Source organism: Misgurnus anguillicaudatus, unplaced genomic scaffold, assembly GCF_027580225.2.
Source record: "Misgurnus anguillicaudatus unplaced genomic scaffold, ASM2758022v2 HiC_scaffold_34, whole genome shotgun sequence".
Lineage (NCBI taxonomy): Eukaryota > Metazoa > Chordata > Actinopteri > Cypriniformes > Cobitidae > Misgurnus > Misgurnus anguillicaudatus.
Genome location: NW_027395284.1, coordinates 3,037,614 through 3,051,928, shown reverse-complemented (window position 1 = coordinate 3,051,928; position 14,315 = coordinate 3,037,614). Strand labels below are relative to the sequence as shown.

Genomic DNA, 14,315 nt, shown 5'->3' with positions numbered 1-14,315 from the left:
TGTGTATGTGACTCTGCGAGCGTGCGGCGTAGGGCTTAACAACGTAAGCGAACCAGACAGAAAACGCATACACGTCATGTTTAACTTGTGCTTTGGGCTGAGGTGCCTAAGAGGTAGCCACTCGCATCTAGAATACAAAAATTGGGTTTTCACGTCTAAAAAGCAAACAAGGGAATTTTTTTTTCACACAATCCTAGAATATCTTGTTGACTGATGGTTTGAAACGGATTCACGTACACTTAAAAACAAAATGTATTTCGGCCTTAACAATTCAACGTGACATACTAGGGAAGTCAAGTTTAATATAGCACTATTAAAAAAAAAAAAAACTCTCTAACGTAAATTAGGTGCGGCTCACCTCCTCGTGCCAATTCTCCCTGAACCAGACCATCTGGTCCACGATGCCCTCCAGAGATGAGAGCAGGGTAGGATGGAGCTCACGCTGCATGTGCATGATCCGACTGCAACGCCACATTGGAGCCGTGGCTCGGATGGGACCCGGGTCGGATGCAGAGTGGGTCTGGGCCGCCGCCGAACTGGGCTGCTGCTGGCCTGAGTCTGAAGCAAGATGAATGACAACACAAGCACACATCAGAAAAGACATTTGACTTTGGTAGACTATTACATTGTTCAATATAAGTAAAACAAATCTCATACCGCTCTTGTAGCGCTCCCTCTGCTCGATTTTCAGCGTCAAGTACAGGGTTCGGATCGGAAAGTACACGGCTTGAGGGTAGACGCGTCCCACCTAAGAGAAACAGTGCCAGATTACATTTCAGACGGTCCCTGTGGACTCAGGTCAGAGTGAGAGAGGAAAATGTGGTGCTGACGTGTTTTGAAACTTGTGAGTGCAGGCTTTTGAAAATGAAACCGTAGGGAGAATGAAGAGATGGACAAACATGAAGGCCAGATTAAACCATGGCTCAATATGACACTCGCTAAAAGCTTGTCGAGCCAGAATGTATACACACACAGACACCGGGATCTGATGTGCCCCTGAGAAAGATCACACAAAGGTGGTTCAAACAGTTTAATGCTCCTGCATAAAAGCTTTGGTCTTAGTGCAAACGCGTCAGTGCCATTCCAACAATATCTTGTTTTATTGCATATATATGCCTTTTTAATATTGGCAAATGACAGCCAAATGCAAACTGGCACCATTGCTTCATTTAATTACACTTGCAACCAGGTTTGAGGGCATTACAATGTAACACCGGCTTGACCAGCGACATGAGTTTGTTTTACCAATGAGAGATGATATGTGGCACCGTTAAGCCTTCTTCAGAAAACAGGACCTTTTGTCAGTTATGATCAGTGCTGTCAAATGATTAATCACGATTATTCGCATATTTTAAAAAAGTGTTTGCATAATATATGTATGTGTGTGTGTGTGTGTGTGTGTGTGTGCTGCAGGTAAATATTATGTATATATATAAATACGCACATACATAAGTTAAGAAAAATTGTATAAGGCTTTCAAACGACTAACTGAGATTAATCACTTACAAAATAAAGGTTTGTGTTTGCATAATAAATGTGTGGGTACTATGTGTAATTATTCCGTATATATGAAGAGTTTGGTTCCAAAACGCGATAAACAGCATTTAAAAAAAATTATTTACCACCAAAATCAGTATTGTATTAGGTCAGTATTAAAAAGTAAATTCTTAATTTCACACAAAATCCGATATCTGCTATGTTATTCTATCATCTTTTCTCCCTTTTTTCCCAAAACGCAATAAACGCCAGTCCTCCTTCTCTGCAGAATGCAATAAACCCGCTCAACAAATCACAGGGCACCATTCCACGCATTGAAAACAAACAATGGCGGCGCATTGAGTACACAGAATCCTAGTTTTCCTCATCTACTTTGTACTTCATGATCAACAAACAAACAAAAACAAAATAATGCATTGATAAACCTGTGGTGGTTTTCTGTGGTGGAGAAGCCACTCGAGCAACAGAGAAATGCCGTACGTTGCTTGTTTTTACATGACAGCATCAAGCTTCTGTCATGCTAACACATTGACCCAAGGGGTTCTTATGAAAAACTTTCATTATTTTACTTGAAGTCAACGAAAATCGAGCAGGACCAAAACATTTTACAATTGATCGCTGTTAATAAAGTTCATCGACTACATCCCAAGGATAACATCAGCAATGACAGTTTTCCTAATATGACAAAGTAAGTGTTTTGATTAATGCCATTAATGTTTATTTTTTTAATCAGTGTATAGCACTAGTTAATTAAATGAATATTACATGGCAAAGATGAATGCACATTTATATATTGATTCAATAGATTTATAGCATTTTGAAAAAAAACTTTTCATGGATTTATTGCATTTTGCGGAAAAAATCATTCGTTTTTATAATAAATCTTTGAAAATCAATATATCGTCACTGTCCGATGAAACCCACGTATGTCCATTTTGCCGATTTTGAGATTTTTTGACGGATTGAATGTCCAGGTTCATTTCCATATATTGTATGCGTCACATACCTAAATGGCCAATGAAAAGTTGTGAAATCATTGGTATCTGACTTTCACGTATATCCATTTGGTGTCAAAGCTGTCAATCCCGCCGCATATCTCCTGTGGAAGCATCTCGCCGGTCTCGTAAAGTTTCATCGAAGCTCAGCACTGGATAGCCGCATAAACATAGCCTGATGAGACACTCATTTTACTTCATCGAGGTAAACGTTAACTCCTGATGCCAGACGTAAGTCTAGGAGTGACTTGATTACGGTAGGACTGTGCAAACAAAGTATCTGTCTAGCATAGGTGTTAAACTGGGGACGTTGGGGACATCCCACCACTTTTTGAAAGCATTTGGTTAAAATGTTCTGAAAAATCAAGCGACGCTTAAGGTTTTGTGGTCCAGGGTCACATATGTTGCGTTGTATGCTTATGGCGTGTTTTCATTTACATATGTTATAAATTCATTGTAATCATTGACTAAACGCGCTGCTGTTTTTTACGGTATGGTGCTTTGGCACTGTTCGGTTGAGCTAATGTTGCAGAGTCTGTAACATGTGTGCAGTCGACATTGTTGAGGGTTTTATGCTGAGTATTTTCTTGTTGTTGACTAGCCTACACTATGCCCATTTTTGATGCGCCGTTATTCAATATTTTTCCCGTCCTGCAGTAATGTTTTTTATCTGATCTTTTGTCCCCACCACTTTTCAACGCAAACTGACGCCCCTGCTGTCTAGCATTACCATGTCAGTGTATTGATTCATTGTTCCTTCATAGTTTGCAAGATACATTTAATAAATGTATAATTAATATTAAATAAACTAAGCGTACTTAACTAAAACGTAGGCTATTTAATAACCTGACTTTATTCATCTGTCAATATAAAACGCGACTTGGCCATTCTAATTAATGATTGGAAGAACGTGTATCGACCACCGTTACTGTAAAATATGCACGTATGTCCATTTAACCTCTTAAACCCTGAGGACCCTGTCCCAGGGCCAAAATTTCGTATTTTGACTTAATATCAAATATTCTTTTAATCTTTAATGGTCCGTCATGGACCCCAGTAACACATATGAGATACTGTTTGAAAGCTTAGAGTCTCTACTTTCTGCATCACTTTGACATATCTTTTACTGTAAGAAAGTTATTTACACTTAATTTACACTATCACCCCCCCCATATTTTTTGATATCATTTAATATTCACATATTTCATATTTTTCAAATATGACAAACATGGGCAAGTCTTATATCAAATGAAAGCTCTCATTCTCAGGAATAAGGCTACAGTGTTATTTTTGTTCAATTATCAACACATATCCAACAATCGTTAAATGAATAATAAGGTAAAAAATTGTCTTTTGTAAATTTATGTGAAATTTGAGCGTGAGCTGCCTCAGATAGCCACAAATGCTACACCATCTTTTATCTTAGGTCCTACTCTAAACAAAGAGTCCATTCACAGCATTTTCTTTGGTTGTGATATACGGTGTTTTTTCACAAGTAACCGTTTTGGACATACGTGACTTTCATCGGGCAGCGACGAGATATATATAAATAATAATATATATAAATATAAATATAAATATAAATATAAATATAAATATAAATATAAATATAAATATAAATATAAATATAAATATAAATATATAAATATATATATATATATATATTATTTATATATATATATAATTGATCTCAAAAATGTGATCACTAATTGCTTGATCAATTGCGTGATGTCATTCAGAAGTTGGAACTAGCAACTGGCTAGTCAGATTTTGTTCGCAAGTACTAATTTATTTTTATTCTGCCCTGGTAGTCTCTTAAACAATATAGTTGCCACAGCTTAACAAACGTTGTATTTTTTTTGTTTTGCAGTGTTTAAAACTCACGTAACTGACTTAGTGTATGTAACCAGCTTTCATTGTCAGTGTAACCCATGTGACAGAATCCCAAAAAATTTAACATTGCGGTTTGCATAGTGTAACATGGTATACAAGTCTTGTATGCCCACTGTCATATACGAATACCATGACGGCCTACAACAAATGGATCACGCCAATATCAGGCTAAAAACGTTTGGTCTGCAAGTGCCATTAAAGAGAATAAAGTTGGATTTGCATGTACCTTTGCATTTTTAGAGAAAAACTGAAAGTTGCCTGCATCATACCCCAATGACAGGTTCATTTTATCGTTACGTTATATAACACAGAAACACTGTTATCTTGTGGCCCTCTAGCTCTGTGATATTTGTGAGGGTGTGAATGTGTCCACATTGGTGTGAGGGGGATAAGGACAAGCACGGAAGCATCAGACCATGTTCCTCTTGAAACCCGCCACAACCCCTCTCAAATCTCACAGCGCCCAGGCCATTAGAGAAGAAACTTGATCTCCGTCAAACACATTGCAGAAAGCAGGCTGGCCTTTAGGCGTAAAGAGACACCTTCCAATCCAGATGGGCTTTTACACGAAAAACAGCAATGGCCAAGACCTTCCGTTAAGAGCTTGTTAAGTGTTGTATTAAAAATGAACAAGTCGAAAGGGGAAGAGACTGCCCCTAAAAAAAAAAAAAAAACGGGGAAAAAAGCCTCTTCATATTTAAGGGCATGTGTGCTCGTATAAAGGCGTTGAGTTTTCCTCGCCTCTGTTTCATCTGAAGGCACCCCACAGCTCACCCTTCATCAATATTTTAGCAAACGTTTTTAAAACATCCCACCAAGAGGAGCACAGCTAAATAATTCAGAGTCCAAGATAAAGGCGTTTCATCCATCGAAGATTTCGCTTGAGTTTTACAAAACATCTACCTTTTCACCCATTATCTCTGCTTTAGATCAGACCCACAGATCCTTCAACAAGGGCAGGCGTCATTCCCGAAACGGCCTTGACAACTTCATTAATTGAGATTATGGAGTGCAAACATATCCATTTCATTCGGTGCTTATCAGGGATTTGAGTGTACTTAATCTCAAAGTGAAGCATTTCCACTGCATGGGTGCGTCTGCGTTGAAACGGGAAGATTAGGAGTCGGTGGTTTAAAAAGTGTACGTGAGGAGAGACAGGAGGGCAGAGCTGCATTCAAAATGCGCTTGAAGTGAATAAGAGAGGGATTTTACCATTTATTCAAGTAGGTTATAGGAATAGTCTAATAAAGAAAATCACTTACGGCATTATTTATTCATCATCTCATTCCCAAACCGAATTATCTACTTTTTTCTACAGGAGAAATGTTTTTTTTGAATACGGACAGATCTTTCAAGCTTTCCCAACTATATTCCATCCTAACGCTCCTTGGCGTAAGTAGTTGTAATGTCCGATTTGTAAACAAATGATTCTTTTAAACGAGATCTTTTTCCAACGAATTCGCTTTCCAATTCTGCAAACATGTCTGAATTATATGCTACGTCTCATGAACTCTCACCAAGATGCCAAAAAAACTAGGATAGATGTCAAGATAAGCGAAAAACGGCTTAGATTGTGTTTTATCCACATTAAAAAAGGCAGGAAAAACTTGGAACATAGTGCATAGAACCAATACCTTCCCAAAAATGTCTCCTTTTGTGTCCCATGGAAAAAGTCAACGGTTAACAACATGAGGATGAGTGAATGATGGCAGATTTTTCATTTTTGGGTGAACTTTTCAGTTACGTCCAAGTAAAATCTTTCTTTCTCTCTCTTACTCGGTCTCTCTCTAGGCCCCTGGAGCAGATGTTTCCTCTTTGAAGTTTAGGAGCTTTGAAATGGCTTGGAAATAATACTCCATCAAGGAAGGCAAATTAGTCTCTTGTTTAATTTGTGGTTCTGTTTCCACAGTTTGAGAGCGTTTGATATTGACTTAATAACAATGCTTTGCATAATTCATTAAAAAGGCAAGAGGGAAGGGGTAAAGTATAAATTTGACAAAGGGGGTACTGACTTGCAGATTGTCTCTTACTTAAGAGAGCAAAAGAAATTAATCGTAAAGTCCTCTTACGCATTTCTTTAACTCTGAAAACCAATTAGCAATTTGCAAATAAACAACGAGCATATATTATTTAAATATGAATGTGCTGCTAACAAAAAGGTACTATAGTGAGAAATCCAACCTGGCTGATAAGGTTAAGAAGAGGTTTCCCCTCCGAGCCAACCAGACAGGTGAGAAGCTGGGGGATCCAGGCCAACCACTGGATGGGCGGCACTCCAATGCAGTATTTGTCCACAGCGTCAGCCAGAGTATTCTTATCATCAAAGCTTAACAGCCACAGCACCTATAAAGAAATAAAGAATGAAGAAATGAATAAAAAAATCAGTTTCAGCAGGTGAAGAGTCACAGAAACCTAGTAAGTGAGATATAAAGATCTTCAAAACATCACATATTGGATGTTGTCCCATCGCCATTCTCAAGCCTTCTGTAGCGTCTACAGCATGAAGAACACACACGTGCATGAGACTGACAGGCCAGGTAACACATTTTATTTTATAGTAAAGAAGTACATCAGCGCTCGAAGCAAAGGCCATCAGCTCCATGAAATAGCTTCTTAAGGGTTTAATGGCTTGTAAAAATCATCTCAGTCGCTTGCTGCCTCCTCTCGCTCTTCTGGTATTGAGGCTGGAAGAATGGGAGCAGATCAAAACCTCCATCTGGGTTGAGGTCTGATGGAGACATTAAGCTCTGGACACCGGCGGGCTTGCAAATAATTACCAGCTATTCTCATTAATCACACGTAAACTATGCCAACGTCTCTAAAGCTTCGGTGGCCAGCGGCACTCCAGACGTAATCTAATGTGCTCCATGCATTAAAAAACCCACAGAGGAAAAAAGAAAAAGGCCAAATGGTGTGGAGCTGTTTGATCTGCTCGACAGCGAGCGGGCCGCCACGTGTATGATATCCATACAAAAGCCATCATCAGGTCTAATAATATAATTACATCCATCATTGGGAGTTCATCAGTCCGACTGTGGCGCATCCCTCTGCTACAGCTGCATTAATTTAGAAGCGGCGCATGGTGACGCATGTTTTTGGGACACGGATATGCCCTCCATTTAACAAAGCCATCAGAGAGCAGAATGGGTTTATTGGACCACAAATGAGAGCAGAGTTTGCCTCTGTGTTATGGTAAATTGGTTTAATGGTAAAACTAATTACAGGCCTGTCAAAAAAAGATGCTGCCCCATTAATACACGGCCTCTGTGCATCTCTGCCAACCATGTTACCTATTCTGTAGAAGAACAAAACCAAGTGCAACCAAGTGTTCTCTTTGCACACTTCAGCTCATCCAGTGCCCTGATCTGCTGTGCGCGTTCGGCCACCATGACCCCTCTGTTCACGGGTCACGACCCAAGGGAGAGTTCACTTGGTGTTTTATTGGTTGGCTTATAAATGCAGGCTTTCCAGGGGGTCAGGCTACAGAGAACAGCGTAGATTGGACTGACAGAGGTGGAATGAAGCTTTTAACCTTTGGGCAGGACGGTGCTGCTGGTGGATTTGGTAATTGAAGGAGTCAGTCTGCTGGGCACGTATGACACACTCAAGATGGGTGATAAACTATTTAAGAGACACGATTTGGGTATCTGAGAAGCTTTTTAGGTAACCCTCAGCACAAAACCAAAAAAATCAAGAGTTCCCATTTGTGCTACTAACTTTATATGTGGGACTGGATGGGTCACGATCAAGGGGCAACCTTCTGGTCACTCTCGTGAAGCCAACACTAAAGTGACTTAAACTGCAATTCTTTGACAGGCCACTGTCTTTAATAGAGAGTTAACCCCATAGACCCCCACATGTTAAAATGCCCAAGTTTACAGCGGGAAAAAATTTGTACAGCCTGGTAAACAAATTGTATTTGGTGTATATGGCCAATTTGCCCTACATGACAACTGTGGGCGGGATGTGAATTTTATGTAACTCTTCCGTTTAAATTATATTAAGCCTTAAAGTTTTGCATAATTGAGGGCTTGGACACTTGCTGTCACCACCGTCAAGCTAAGCGGGTGTGGTTTTGGCAATCCGGCACCTCAGCTCCACTCACATTCCACCTCTTTGCCCATTTTTTGCTATTCGCAAAGTGACATGCTGCCAAGATGGAGACGGCAAGCTCCGCCTACTTTGGGCTTCAAAAATGCTCTTCAGAAACCTACGAGTGACGTCACAGACAGAATATCCATATTTTATATAGTCACGATCCGCCATATCTAATAATCGTTTTAGATGTATTTATTTACAGTCGGTTTTTAGTAATAATAAAAATAATTAGCATGCTCAAGGCAGTTGTCTTGCAACTCATGCAGTTTTATTTAGCATCCTTCACCATAAGCACTTTTAATATACTATGTCTGGCAAACAACTGCTTAATTTTTGCCTCAGGAGCTCTTTGTTCTTTTCTGCATCCAGCACAAACGCCTAATAAGAAATCTTGATCTCAAGCTAACTTAACATTTAGTGGATTATGAAAAAATTGTTTCGCACATCCTATAACTGCTGTAAGCTGGTCCAGACCAAGCCAAGTTGAAACAAGCTGACACAAGAGCTCTTACCTTGGCCAAGTACTTGCGGGACTTGCTCTCGTTCTGATGACGGCAGGCGTGTAGGTAACAAGTAATGGCAGATACACCGAGGTGGGGCTGGCGGTCTTTGACAAAGATGTTCTCCAAGTAATCGCCCCACATAGCCCAAGCTTTCACCAGAACATCATGCATCTGCACGGCAGCTGAGAATGCCTTGTTTGCCTCTTCTGACCTGGAGGACGAGAGAAAGATGAAAATAAAGGAAGATGAAGACCATCAGGTTCTTAGCATCACAACGATTTAATGAACCCATTAAGCTTGGGTCAGTAAAATGATCACAACCATAAACACTCGTGTAACTACTCATGTAAGAGATTTTAAAAAGGGAAAACATGGAAGTGTTTGGTGGCTTCTAAATTCATCCCTGGTTGGATCCTAAGGAATGAATGGGGCTAAGCTAAATGCTAACACATTCACAACGCGCTGTACAAAGATGAAGGGCACGCATTGAAAAAATATAGGTGTTTTTTTATTTGTCTAAGTTGAGGTAAGAACATAGTAAAATATTAAAAAACGGTGGTGTTTTCCTTTAAGGAACGTGACTGAGAACGGATCTATACTATCTAAAATCAGCTGACCGAGTCCACTATTTTGTTTATTCAGCCACTTAAGAGCTTTGAGAATTTGTCCCCCGAGAGCATCTTTTCCTGAGCCATTTATAGACGCAGAATAAGAATAGAATCTAAAAGAGACTCATAAAGGCCTTTATAACATTGAGTCATCAGGCCTCCTTCCTCACCACCACATCCCCAAATGTTACCCCAACATGACACACCTACTAAACCAATCACGCATAATGGGAACTTTTAATGAGTACGTGGCAAGCAACAGAATTACACTTGATTGCGATGGGAGTCTGGGGAGTCCAACTCCACTGAAGCATTCTGTCAGTTGTGGACACGTGTAATGTTGGCCTTTACTGAAAGTCAGGCCTGGAGAGCATGTGAAGTCCCCACGCCCAGTCAAGAGTCAGACGTCTTCTTTCGACAGCTCCGCTGCTTTATCAAATCCCTATGTTAATATTCACCGAGAGTAAAAATGTAATGATTGCATTAGAGCCCTGCTGAGACCGGAGGAAAGTTCTGCTGATCGAAGAGATTTCGCAAATTGCTATTGAGTTAATTATTCAGCATGTGTATTTAATAAGCTATTTCAATCCAGAGCCGGGCTCTGGGGTCGCCATCAATTCATCCACAATGTGGAAAAGATGAAGATGTGGGGTCTATACTGAGCTCAGGTGTTGCTAATGGGGTTTTCATCAACATTAGTTTATGGTTCAATGACGCGATGATAATGTTTTTGTCTGGATCTTTTAAAGGTATAGTTCACTCAAAAATGAAAATTCTGTCATCATTTACTCACTCTCATGTTGTTAAAAACCTGTATAAATTTCTTTGTTCTGATGAACACAAAAGAAGATATTTTGAGGAATGTTAGTAACCAAACCGATCAGCAGAGGTGTAAAGAGTAGCTGAAACCATACTTGAGTAAAAGTACAAATTCCTTACTGTAAAAATTACTCCACTACAAGTTACAAGTCACCAATTTAAATACGACTTGAGTAAAAGTATTAAAGTAACCCAATTTAAAAGTACTCAAGTATTTTTACTCGTACTGAATGTTGGCTCAAAGATGCACTATCATCAACACAAAGAGACATTGTATGTCAGTGAAAACTAAGAAAGTTTATTTATGAGGTTTTATTTCCTAATATAGAAAAGAAATCAAACACCTCAAAATTTTGACCTGGCAGAACAAACACAGATTAAACATAGTCATAGTCTTTTGATTAAAATTTAATTTAGTTTTAGTCATATTTTTGTCATCTGAATTGATTTGGTTTTAGTCTAATTTTATTCAACATTACATTTTATTTAAACCCATTTAATTTTAGTCTAGTGTCATTGTGTACTTGAATGTGCCATGCTGAAAAATATATAGCCTAACTTTGTGATGTAAATATATGGTAACACTTTACAATAAGGTTCATTAGTTAACATTAGTTAGCTACATTAGTTAACATTAACTAAAAATTAACTGCACTTAGCATTTATTAATCTTTGTTAATTTTAATTTCAACAATTACTTATACTTCATTAAAATCTTGTTAACATTAGTTAATGCACTCTGAACTAACATGAACAAACAATTAAAGCTTACATTTTTATTAACTATTAACAAAGATGAATAAATAATGTAACAAATGTATTGCTCATGGTTTGTTCAAGTTAGTTAATACATTAACTACTGTTAACTAATGAACCTTATTGTAAAGTGTTACCAAATATTCTTATAGGCCTAAAGATATAAAAAAATATAATTTTAATATTTAATTTCAGTAAACTAAAATTACACTAACAGAAATATGATAATGCATATTTAAAACAGGAAGTTGTTCATTCGAAAGATTAATTGAAAACACATGTAGTGCGTAACACCACTATCTCACATTAAGTGCACATTTAGTCATGCATCCCACTTTACAGTAAATACATTACAGCATAACTTACTTGGTTAAATTTGAGGACAGTGAAATTGTACACTTGTTATCAATCTTATAATGTACTTAATGTACTTGAGCAATCAGTACAGGACATCGCTGGTTTATTTTGGCTTATATAGTAAGTTATATCAAGTTATGTAATTTACCAGCTTAGGTTAGCTGATAAAGTAGCATCAGAGTATATAAAACATTGTGCTTGCCTTTGAGTTGCGGGATGACCCAATCGCGCTTCACTTGTTTGATTGTAGCATCACAAGTTTAACAAAGGGTCCCTTGACAGAAGCAAATGTGATATGCATCCATATGTTTGCGCTTTATCTCTTCTCTCAGATAAGACGCTAAATTTTCTCTACAGTTTATGACATACGCAGATGTCCCGCTACGGTGGCTCAACGCAAACCATTCAGTGTTTGACATCAAAATACCGCGAGACCAGACTTCTCCATATGCATTTGATTCGCTCTCGCAGTACTTTGATTTCATACGATTGCCCTGCGTAGCGCCAATGAAGTCCCTCAGTTGTGTGTGTCCGTCTAACCTCGCGACCACAGATTCTATCCATCATCACTCTCTGACACTTTCGTTTCGTTTTTATTTGACGAATAAACAATGTAGCGAGTAACGTTAAGTGTCATTTCAAATGTAGTGGAGTAAAGAGTACAAATACCCAATCAAAAATGTAATTGAGTAGAGAGTAAAAGTTGCTTATATTTTTGATACTCAGTACAAGTACAAAGTAGCCCAAAAAATACTTAAGTACAGTAACGAAGTACATTTACTCGAGTACTTTACACCTCTGCCGATCAGAAGCCCCAGTGACTTCCATATTATTATTTTTACCTATGGAGCTTCTTAAAATCTTCCCTCGTGTTCATCAGAACAAAAAAAACAATTTACAACATGTTCTTAACAACATGAGAGTAAGTAAATGATGACAAAATTTCCATTTTCGGGTGAACTATTCCTTTAAAGGGATAGTTCGACCAAAAATGATATTAAACCCATGATTTACTCAACCCCAGGCTGTCCGAGATGCATATGTCCATCGTTTTTTAGACAAACACATTTTCAGTTATTTTAGAAAATGTTTTAGATCTTTCAGTTAATCAAATGTAAAGTTAAGGGGTCCACGTCCTTCAAGTCTAAAAAATTTGCATCCATCCTTCACAAATAAATCTAAAGGCTCCAGGATGATAAACAAAGGTCTTCTGAGGGTAATCCGTGCCGTTTTGTTGTAGAAATATCAAAATTTAAAACTTTATAAATGAAAATAACTAGCTTCTGGTAGCGCCGCCATCTTAGACTCCTCTGTATTCAGGAGAGAGTATAAGCGTAGTGTACGCACTTTTCTTAGTGACGTATGACAAATTCGGAGGGCGGGGGCACAGAGCAGCAGCAGAGAAACCTACGTAAACTACGTAAGCTCTCATCTTGAATGCGGACACGGCATTACCGGAAGCGAGTTATATTAGTTTATAAAGTTTTAAATGTGGATATTTCTACAACAAAACAGCGTGGATTACCCTCAGAAGACCTTTATTTATCATCGTGGAGGCGTTTGGATTTATTTTGTGAAGGATGGATGCACATTTTTTTGACTTGAAGGACATGGACCCCGTAACTTTACATTTGATTAATTGAAAGATTTTAAACATTTTCTAAAATAACTGAAAATGTGTTTGTCTAAAAAACGATAAACATATGCATCTCGGACGGCTTGGGACTGTGTAAATCGTGGGTTTAATCATTTTAATCATCATTTTTGGCCGAACTATCCCTTTAAGTTCACAAATAATTTAAATGTTGCTTAAATAGACAATGGCTTCTAGTATTCATTCGTGCAGACATATCTATGATCATGCTTACAATTTCTGAAATAATGTTTTTTTATAAAGGGAAAGGGAAAACTATTATTGCTAAAAAGGATTTGCTCCAAAACATGATCAACATTCGCAAATGCGACATGGTATAAAAAACATGCATGCTTCTTTTATTTATCTTCGTATACAGAGAAAACTGAAAATATCATATCACAGATAGAGATTTTTAAAGGTCAGCATATTCTTTAAATTCTTAGATATTTTGACATGGCAAAGTTTAAATGTCCAATAAAATAACCAGTGTCACTCTTCACTGTCCTTTCTGAATGAAAATAAAAGGCAAAAAATTAATTCAATATCCTGATATATTTGGTAAACCTCCTTTTACCGGGTTAAAAAAAACTCTTGCACCTTGAGGTAACGTTCCGTCATTCATCCAATTAATCCGTGCACTTAGAGGACTTTGCTGAAAAGTGGCATTTAATGGATTCTGCCAACAAATCAGTATTTCTGAATGAACTGAAACCAGGATTAAGTAGATTAAGTGAAGGTATTTGATGAACGTATAAAAAGCACTAAGAGCATTCGATCAACATCATGATCTCATTTTTGGTAGCTTTTTTGCATTTGAGCTCTTCAAATATACTTTGTGTAAGCATATCTAACTAGGCACCCTCATTCTTTCAAACTTTCGGAAATCCGTATCCATCATTGATCTCTATCTGTTTGTTTAATGTCTGCCATTTAAAACCCCTGACCTGTATGCACTATGAATCTACTGTATTCTGAGACATGAACCAATTTAATGACGGCTTCTCATCAGTATCAACTCAATGGCGGTCAATAGAAGTGCAGTAAGAGATAATCACTCATTGTGAGTTTGGCTCCATTATCCTCTGCCATAAAAGGTTAATTACTCATCATACTTTCATATTGACTGCAAACGACTCTTCTGACCCCATTATTG

The 14,315-nt window shown here is 38.0% G+C and overlaps 1 protein-coding gene across 1 annotated transcript in view; it reads right to left on the bottom strand.

Moving 5' to 3' along the window:
* Positions 1-317: 317 nt before the first annotated feature.
* Positions 318-14,315, bottom strand: part of LOC141363333 (transformation/transcription domain-associated protein-like) — a 59,132-nt gene continuing 45,134 nt past the window's right edge. The window contains exons 30-33 of the mRNA XM_073865971.1: positions 8,996-9,197; positions 6,567-6,728; positions 658-748; positions 318-558 (exon numbers count right to left, since the gene is read on the bottom strand). Coding sequence (XP_073722072.1) covers positions 344-558; positions 658-748; positions 6,567-6,728; positions 8,996-9,197 — 670 coding nt within the window. The 3' untranslated portion in view covers positions 318-343. The remainder of the gene's footprint in view (positions 559-657; positions 749-6,566; positions 6,729-8,995; positions 9,198-14,315) is intronic.